The sequence below is a fragment of the Lotus japonicus genome, chromosome 5, assembly GCF_012489685.1.
Source record: "Lotus japonicus ecotype B-129 chromosome 5, LjGifu_v1.2".
Taxonomy (NCBI): domain Eukaryota; kingdom Viridiplantae; phylum Streptophyta; class Magnoliopsida; order Fabales; family Fabaceae; genus Lotus; species Lotus japonicus.
In genome coordinates this window covers 22,434,729-22,445,214 of record NC_080045.1, presented here as the reverse complement: position 1 = coordinate 22,445,214, position 10,486 = coordinate 22,434,729, and the positions used below count along the sequence as shown (strand labels likewise).

At 31.0% G+C, this 10,486-nt stretch overlaps 1 protein-coding gene across 1 annotated transcript; it reads right to left on the bottom strand.

Moving 5' to 3' along the window:
- Positions 1-1,177: 1,177 nt before the first annotated feature.
- On the bottom strand, positions 1,178-8,557 carry LOC130719319 (DNA glycosylase/AP lyase ROS1-like). The gene is made up of 18 exons (XM_057569942.1): positions 8,470-8,557; positions 6,637-7,479; positions 5,913-6,003; positions 5,390-5,834; positions 5,002-5,081; positions 4,806-4,890; positions 4,608-4,699; positions 4,457-4,525; positions 4,339-4,375; positions 4,178-4,260; positions 3,318-3,668; positions 2,371-2,407; positions 2,228-2,285; positions 1,866-1,948; positions 1,719-1,784; positions 1,509-1,623; positions 1,396-1,434; positions 1,178-1,305 (listed from the first exon to the last, which is right to left on the bottom strand). The coding sequence occupies exons 1-18, from the start codon at positions 8,555-8,557 to the stop codon at positions 1,178-1,180; spliced, it is 2,790 nt and encodes a 929-aa protein (XP_057425925.1).
- Between the last annotated feature and the right edge of the window lie 1,929 nt (positions 8,558-10,486).

The window sequence follows — 10,486 nt, the reverse complement described above, 5'->3', positions numbered from 1 at the left end:
AAAATTCACTACAAACATGGCTCATATTCAATGCAACACACGAGAAAGAGCAACAAACCACACCATATCGCATCTCGAAAAATTCCATCCCCCTCTGCTCATTACAGGAATCAAACAGAGAACATCAGATAAAAAATCAGAAGAAGACATTGTTCCAACTCAGTAACATCTGCTTGATCATAATCTATTAACCGATTCCCTTCATATCACCTACAAGCATACCACACCAATTCACATATATCCTTCCCATGCTTTACAAAGAAATCAACCACACCATTTGTCTCCCTCGGAATATGCTTCAGCCCCAGACAATTGACCAAGGGAATAAGGCAATCACCTTTGTGAGGAATTTGAAAAAGCTTCCAAGACCTCTGGTCCTTGGCATTAACCCAACACACTGATATCGACGAACCACTCTTAATAATGACTGTCCTAATACCAAATTCTTGAATAAATATAAGGGCATGAAAGATAACATGAACTTCTGCCTCAAAGGCCCATAAATCACTAGTTCATTTCCTCAAATACCCCAACACTTCTCCCCCATGATCCCTTAACACCCCTCCAATTCCACCTCACCCAAGGACCCCAATGACGACCCATCTACATTGAATTTCAAAATTAATTCCGCAGGTGGAACCCAACTCTGAGGCTTCCTCAATTTTACTAGTTTGGCACAAAAATGTATTGGAAACCCATTGCAAATTGACGACACTATACAAACAATTTCCCCACCAATTGAGAATATATAACATTTTTTTTTGAAAACAGGAAAATATCTTATTCATAATAAAGAAATAGTTGCAGGAGATAATTATCTCAAGAAAATATGTACATCATAGAACAAAACAAAATACCCTGGACAATATTGTTAACAGAAAAGCAAGCACCCCAACAATATAACACCAAAAACCTTAACCAAATACCACAACAAAATACTCCTGAAATATCAAACAAATAAACCACCAGAAGAATGTACCAAAAAGAACATCTTAGATGACAAATATCTCTCATTATAAACTAAACTTGCAGAGTTTAAAATGGGCAATAATGTGCAAAAATACTCAACTGAGTCATGTAATCCTCATCTTGACACATTAGAAACTACAAATCCCTCTGATTAATGACTTGATGCCCAACTCATCAAGCTTGCGTTATGTTACATAGTATAATTCTTTTATTTCTCATTGACCAGATCATTTTTGTTTCCCTTTCTAGCTTTGGTAATTGTGTTGCGATGCAATATGGATGATATAGGTCTCGAAGCTCTAGTCTTTGCATCCATTGCTCTCACACATACAAAACCTATAATATAAAAATGGACATTTTAAAAAAAAGATCACGACTCCTGAGTTTGAAGTTTGTAATCAAAACATTGATATATTGTTTTCTTACCATTCCAAAAACAATTGTGAATTTGCTTCAATGGCAAACCTGCATTGTATTAAATAGAAAATATAAAAAAAAGTTCACTTCAATAATTATGTCAATATATCATGTTCATTTACCTCTCATTATTGATGATGTTCCTGTCCCAAAATATACTATTTTTTTCTTTAAATTCCATAACCATTTTGTAGGAACATTGATTGGGTGTATCATTGAAGTGTAATCAGCAAAAACCTATAGAAGCACAAATAAGAAACAACTAAAATATTTATAAAAAAAATATGATGCAAAATTATTAGGCAAATATGGAATAGTTTTTTGTTATTCACCTCATTGACTTGAAAGTATGTTCCATTAAGTGGAAAACGTCCTCTCATTGCAGTTCGACATGGTATCTGTTTCATAAATTGTTAAATATATTTATTTTATTTGTAAAATATTTTGATGAAACTTGGAATAATAATTCTTTCACTCACCAAAAGGGTTCCGGGAACAGTTAGACTATGGCAGTCCTCTTGCAGATTGTCTTTGGTTGATTCAGGTGAGCTTTCTAATTCCCCTTATTGAGATACAAAAAATACATATTTAAAATTGTAAATAATCATAAATTTTTCATCCCAATCACATATAAGCATTTTCATTTATTGAATATGAATATTGAAAGTGAGAAAGTTATCTTCATGGATAAACTACATATTTAAAACTACAGATTTAAAATCAATTGATATTATGAAGTAATTTAAAATTTCAACTATTGATTTTCAAATCAGTATTTTTTACGTACTTCATCTTCTCCATAATTATCACTTTAGAAGTAAAATTTAATAATATTATATACCTTTTGCCCATACAACCAGAAGATAAGGAGAAGGATCATCAGGCTCTCGTGGATCACGCTGTAAAAATAAATATAGTTTGAATACGTACAAATATAATATATATACATGTTCGTGTGTGTAAAAAAAAACTAAGAATGTGTACCTCTTTTAGGAGAGGGTGATCATCAGTAAGAACATAGCTGCAATGAAAAGAATATGAAAAACAATAAGGCTTAGCAATTAAAGTATTCAAGTTATGTACCTTAGTTTTAAATTTTTAAGGAGAAAATTGCTAGCTTAAAAAAATGTACTAAAGTTAAGTAATTTCTTTACAATATTTACATATTATTGAAGGAAAGTCATTATACAACAACCTGAGTTCTTGTAATTGTTGTATAATAATGAATCCAAATGTTTGAGTCATGGAATCAACCACTTATATAAGATAATACTAATTATCACAACATCTTTTTCTTATTAATTTAAAATAAGTTAACAAATCTAGAATTATTGTCAAAAAAAAACATGGAGTTTAAAATTTATCAATTCATCTCTACAATTATAGTACAAAGTTATTGCTTAGGGATGAAAATTGCAAATGCATTCCCTTGAAGTTTTCTTCTAATGGGCATGCTCATAATCCTTCCATTATACAATAAAAAAATTTGACGATATTTAAAAATAAGCTTTCATACAGAACAATTATCCTACAACTACTATATTTATGACTAAGTAATACAATGACTTTGTTGACATTTATCTTAGTTGTCCAAATTTCTATATCAAACAGTCAAAAAACTTTATTTTCAAACTATTGAAGTAATACAAATTAGTATAAATACCATAATTGTAAATATTATAATGAGCAGATGATGACTTAACTATAGTTTTTTTTAATAAACTAAAATTAATAATTTAAATTTAAATCATTAATGAAAAAAGTTGAGAAGACCAGCTTTAGTATATTTTCACATGTAGAAGTTATTATAATAATAAATGTGCCGTGACAAACATTCATAAAAAATATTGATTAAATTCCCTAATAAGAAAAAGTTAACAATTAATATGAGGATAATATAACATATGAATAGAGGGTCGTAAGAAACTTACACCAGACGTTCAGTCTTTAAACGACTAACATTTTTCATTTTTGGCAAAGGAATGTTTGCAGCATTTGCATCTAACGCCACCAAAGTTGTTGATATATTTGCGATATGCTCAGACTTTTCACAAGAATAATTATGGGTTTTTGAGAAGCATTCATGACTTTTCAACTTGATTGTTGGAATGTCTTCAATATCCTCAGTTATATCATCATTGAAAAACTCTTCATCGCTATTTACTTCTAATTCACCAAATTTTGAATTTTCATGTTCTGGTGATGGTGGCATCTCAATTATAGGCTCATATTCTTGACTCACTGCCCTGGTTAAGTTACCTTGGGGTAAAGTCAGCTTTGTACTGCACAATAGCACATCATTATATTTTTTACTCTAATTATTCACAATTAGAGAGGAACGGAAAAGAAAAAATAATAACATACCAACACTTTCAAGAGAATGATATAATTAAATTTATTTGTAGATCAAATACTATATTTTTGCTTTTTTCTAACTAACTTTTATATCCATATCTACTTTGGTGAGATTCAACTCCTCTAAAACACAAACGAAAAATGTATTTATACGATAAATTACAATAACAATCAATGGTAAAAGTTCATAATTACAGATGCAAACAATAAACAATAAGTTATGAAGTCTAAAGTGTTTCTTACTCGAGGTCATCGTGACTCTGTCTTGATAATTTTGTCGCAGGTTTGAATGGTGTATGTTTTATTCACTAAAATAATGGGTGTGTGTGTGTGTGTGGGTGTGTGTGTTTGCGCGCACGGATTGTTAAATGTGTCAATTTTCCTGTGCTATCAAGGCATTAAGTATTCACCAAAATATCATAATTACAATGAGTACCTTGCAAGAGCACTTTTATAATATAGACATTCATTCCTCATTGGGCAAGCTGAGCAATTGGGGGTTTTCTTTGTGCAAAATACCTAAAAATAGTTTAAGATGATTTCAATTTTCTTATATTACAAAAAAGAAGTATTATTTTAGATAATATTAATATGTACCTTTCCGAAGGTTATCAACTGATAATGTAACTCATACCTATATAAAATCATGTCATAAATATGAGATATGTTAGCAATAATAAAAAAGACAAATATATGAGAGGTTTTTGAAAATTACAATGTACGCTGATCAAGAGTGCATAATCGTGGCCAAAGATATTGTTGAACTTTGTTAGGATGTGGAAACCTAGATTACAATAAAATAGTGTAATTAATTAATACAAATACAATCGCAGAAAATTCATTACCAAAAATACTTCAATACTTACTCCTCTAGATTATGTAATTGAATTGGTTCAGGTAATGGTTGGATGGGAACCCATCCCAAACGCACAACAATTCTTCCAACATTTACATCCACCTATCATAAGCAACATATTTTTCAAGAATAATAAACAAATTATCTAACAAAAGTAGCATCAATCATTGGAAAAAATAGAACAATGTGTGTCATCTTATATTCTTACCGGAAAAGCCCTATGTTGAAGTGTTAAAAGCCGTATGCATTCTACACTTTTTAATCCCAGTCCATATATATTCAAAAGATATTCCCTATAACATGAACAATTTTTCATGTGTTAAACAACTTATTATGAAAACTAATAAAGAAATTATCACACAAAATGTCTTGCAACATGACATATATATAATGTTTGTTCTTACTTTGCTTCCTTTGGTGGAATACGTCGTAGCCATTCCAAGTCCACGCTTCCATTTGACTCCATTAGCATATTAAGTAACCTCTACAATAACACCATGCAATAAGTACTTCAATATAGTAACAATGTGAAATTTATTACTAGATATGAACTAAGTTTGGAAAAACAACTTAGTGCATAAGCGCGTATTGCATAAGCATTAATTGTTAAAATCATTTGAGAAATTTATAGAATAAGTAGAAAATATGTTATAAATAAGCATAAACTCAAAACAACTTAAGGAAAACCATACACTATTTAGATAAGCTCCGTCAAACACTTGCATAAGTGTTTTTGCTATAATTTAAGCTCAAATAAGTTCATACAAAAATGGGACATAAACAATTTTGTACCTGTATTCTTCCAGCAATAATATTGTGTTGACCACGAGATTCAATAGCTTTTGCTACTTCTCCAGGTTCAGCACATCTTACAGCTTCCCAATCAGCAGAATCCATTTGATCACAAGGTCGATAGAATGTAGTATTGAGTTTTCTTAATAAATCCCATAATCGTTCCTTTTCCAGTAGCTTCTCTTTTCTCACTTGATTGTAACTTTTCTTTGTGTTAACTGATTTTTTCTTATCAAAGATAATGCAAGGAGGAGACTCTGGCTCTACATCATCAACAACTTTGAAAAATCCCTTATCATTTCCCAATTCCTTATCAAATTTAGGAATGGGAAAAAGCAATTCCTTTTGAACCAATCCTTGTTTATTTGGAATAATGGGGTCCTTGCTACATTCTCCAGAGTTAATTTTAGTAGGAAACTTTGCAGCAAGTGTCATGAAAGCAGAGCTATTTGTAAGAGAGTAAGTATTCATATTCAGTATTACCAAAGGAAATTAACAAAATATTTTATCTATTTAGTTTTACCTTGATAAATGGTCAGACACATTTTGAGTTAAGAAAGCTCCAACTACAGAATCCATAACTGAACCTTTCCATGGTGAGAAACTTCTATCACCTACAAAGTATATCAATCTAAATATTCACACAATTTTTTAAAAAATGACTAGACATATTAGTGCATATAATTCATGAATAAAAATTTTATTTTGGCATGTTAAAAAGGAAAGTTGTAATTTCATTTCTACAAATATTAGCATGTTAAGTTAGCACTAACTAGAACTAACTCATGATCATATTCACAATTGATTCAATTATTAAATAACCATTTTGAAATATTATCTCACATTTCAACTTACAATACATATTTACTAAAGCGTGACATGCTAACCATAAAATACAAATCACTTATTATAATCTTTCCTCTTGTAACAAAAAAACCACTTATTATAAATTTTCTCTTCCGATATCCAATATGTGGATGAACACAACATTAATCAAAGAAATTTTCTAGTAAGACTTAGTTTCAAATACTCATTCTAAAATCCATATGAGGTCCACATAAATAAGAGTTTTGGTTCTAATTTAGTAGGACTCACACAAATTTCAATCAATCTATGAAAGGGGTTAAAAAGAGAATGCTAAAGTGAGTATTGCCATCACTCCTATTAATATAATGTACATTCTTAAAATTTTGACACCAAAAGGTTCCATTATATATAAAGTCAAGAAAGAAGAATGACATACATACCTTGGATAGCATGCATACGAGATATAAATGTCTCAACCATACTAGAGAAGCCATTTCTTATATCTTCCCAATACTTTCTCTTTATCTCATCATTCTCTTCATGTCCTTCTTCATTCGAGAGCAAATTCCAAACTCTCAATGTCTCTTCTTCAAGTAAAACATCCACACCTAAGGATGGTTGTTTATAAGAAACTAATTCTCTTGAATTTTCACGAACAACTAGCTGGCCTTTATTTTTCTTCAAAGAACAAATCTTATTGATTATAGGTCTCATTTTTTTGCTAACTTTGGCGTTGTCTTCAGATTTGAAAACCGTCCAACATTTTCTCTTCCTAGTGAAACTCTTTGATCTCTTCCCCTTTACATGAGATAAAGAGGGCAGAAGTTTCTCCAAACATTGTCTTTCTCCGCGAGTTCTTTTCCTTTTACACATTTTCGGAAAATTTTCTCTGATTCTTCTGCTCTCCACTTGACAAAAACTTGCCGCATTCTGATACCATCGCAACGAATTATATTCAATCCCCAATAGATGATTCTCAAACTCACCTTGTTCATACTTGTAACCTTTGAAATTTTTCACAAATGGAAAAAATGCATCCGAGTCTTTACCAAATAATGACCTCTGATATTTAGGAACCTTTCTTACATAAACTTTTTTCTTGTTTGGAGTTGAAGGTTTTGGAGTACTCTTACTTTCGGACTCAGATTTATTTATTCTCTTGAATAATTGAGTGGCCACTTTAGGTCGATATATCTTCTTTTTGATTATCCTATGTGAGTGATCACCATTAACTTCACCCGCATTGTTCTTCTGTTTCTTGGAAGATTCAATATCACCATCAGCTATAAAGACACAAATGGCAAGAAAATTAAATTAATTAGTTTATAAATATTTTAAACCTGTGTGACACACATGATGTATATTTAGTTTATATAATTTGTAGCTAACGAATAAACTTCTTTAAATTAAAATAATACGTAGCATAATATAAAAACTATGACCCATCAAAATAGTGCATTTTTATTTAACTCATAATTTACAAAAACAAAAGAAATTCGACGGCTTTAACCTCAACAACGGCCATCAAGAGCATTATGTACAACTGGGTAATGGGCCAACCCAGCTTGTTTAAGACTAACATGTTTAGGCATGTGGTTAAATGAATTGAGTCAGTAAAGCCCGCTTCATAAACATGCTTAAATTTAAGCTGGTCCGAACTCGCTCGGACTGTGAGTTACATTGACCCACTTATGAGTCTCTAGGCCCATAAACCCAACGCCCACGTGCTACAAACTGTGTAACGACCAACCTGACCCATTTAGAACCAACTCGTTTTGGCCCTTTGTTAAATGAACCAACCCATAAAAGCCCACTTCATAAATAAGCCTACGACCAACTCTAATTATATATATTCAGAGAATGCAATCCAATGAAATTACACTTTTACGTCTTGAGGGACAGTGTAAAAGAATTTCACACAATCATTCAATTAAGATTTAGTATTTTGTCACATCATAAATAAATTAAAATAAAAAATGAAAAAAATGATTGAATGTATGTATAAAACTTTTTACAATATTTTTGCATATAAGCTAAACCTTTTTTTCTACAAGAACACGAACAAATGCAAATAATGAAGTGATTCCACAATCTGGACCAAATTCTCATTTATGGTAAAATCACTAGATCTATTCTCTCCTTGATGACATTAGCTTAATTCTATGGTGGATCATGATAAAAATTGGTGATCCACGATAGACAAAATCTAACATCAGATAAGTTTGAATTCACATGAGAATCATATAAATTAATCTCCAAAATTTGGTACTCACCTCCTCCAACTTCCACCATGTGTTGCCTCTTGGGTTTAGACGGAGTCTCTGGTGAAAACCATCCCTTATTTTTGTCAACAACCTTCATTTTCTACTCCTTGTTCCCAATCTATGTTCTTCCCTGAAAAAACATGTTTTGGTGTTATAGATATATCATATATAGAAATTCAAACAAAAAAATGGAACTTTGTGCACAAACCTTATCCGTCTTTATCTTGGATGAATGCCTTGAGTGGTTCCTTGACCAAGGAGAAGGAGATTTTTTTTAATGATTTTACTCTTACAAACAACAGAAGAAAAAGAGTATAACCATGAAAATATAACTCTAGGTATTTTATAGATGAAAAAGGAAAATATTTTCTTACTTAAATAATTTTTTGTATTAATTTATATTAGTTTAATATTATATTATATTTTATTATTTTTATTCCTTTTATGTTGAATATTTAATAGGAGATTAAATTTTTTATTCCATATAGCTGTTAGATTTTAAATATAGCACCGTTATAAATTTGACTTTGAATACTTTTAGATTAGAATTTATTACATTTAATTTTATTACTCAAAGTTCTTTTTTTTAATAATGACTTGTTATATGGTTAAATTAATTAATTAAAAATAAATAGTTAAAAAATTGTAACTATATATTTTAAAAATAATTAATATGGTTAATTAATTGAATTTAAGCATTGATTTAAAAATTAAGAAAAGTAATATGTTAATTAATATGGTTAATTAATTGAATTTAATAGCATGGATTGGTAATTTCAAGAAAAATAATAACGAAATTAATTTCTATGTGCTGCCTTGTAAAATGATTTACAGGTACATCAAGTTACATCTCTACACTTACCATTTTAAATATTCTTAAATTCAAATTTAAGCATATCATGCTAAAATGATAGATTCTATTGGATAAATGTGCAAAACATTTTTGCAAAGTAATGTAGAGTAATTAAACTCATTAATAATATATTTTGATGGAATAATTATATGAGAAGATTTTAACTATTTAAAAGGTAGTTAATATTTGCGCCTCTTGCCACTGTGAATTTAGTAGATTTTACGACTAGTCATTCTCCGCTTAGTGCGAGCACTCACAACGACTGAATTAGTCACTACTGTCGTTGTAGATATCTTAATCTCACAAAAAAACTTAGACCTTGGAATATACCCTGTTTCTGGTTTTAGTTCTTGCAAATTTTATTTTTTTGTTTTTCATGGAAAATTCCAGAGACTATCTACTATCAGTCATCAAGGCAGAAACTCTTCTTTCCCCTACCCACCGCCTTCTTCCCCACCCACCTCCTTCTCTCCCATCGCCGCCTCTCCCACTTCCCCTCACTATCATCTACCAAGCCAAAAACTATTCCCCATGATCAAAACCTCAAAGTTGCAACAAAAACCCTCCATCGATCCCTTGTCGTCACCACGCAAATGTAATAAATGTTGGAAAACTACTATTTACTTCTTCTTGAGAGGCACCATGCCTTCATTTAAACCTTGTCAACCTCAAACTAGAGCTTAGCACAACTAAAGCATCATCCCTGCAACCAGAACCATGAAACACTGACTTCAAATATCACCTCCAAACCATCATTTTTCTCGCAACTAGAACAAATAAGTGTTTTCACCCAATCTGACAACTAGAATTGAAATTCTGGTTCACCTTGGACAAATGTCAAACACAATGTTCCGACAATGTGTTTCACATATAGAAGTTAAGCCACAACGATCAACGCAATAAAATAGTAAAACAATAGCAAAGAACACAAAGAGTTGGTAACTCAGTTCGGTGCAACGTCACCTACATCTGGGGGGCTTCCACCTGAGAAAGGAAATTCACGCTCAAAAGTATTGGTACACCTTGTCTTAGATGAACAAACCTTTTCCAAAGCCTTCTTACATAATACTACCCGTGTCTTTCTACTTACTACTCCCCCTAAGTATGAGACCCCTCTCACCTTCTCTCAATCATTCACCATAGTGACTGAAACAATAACAACAAGAGATTAAA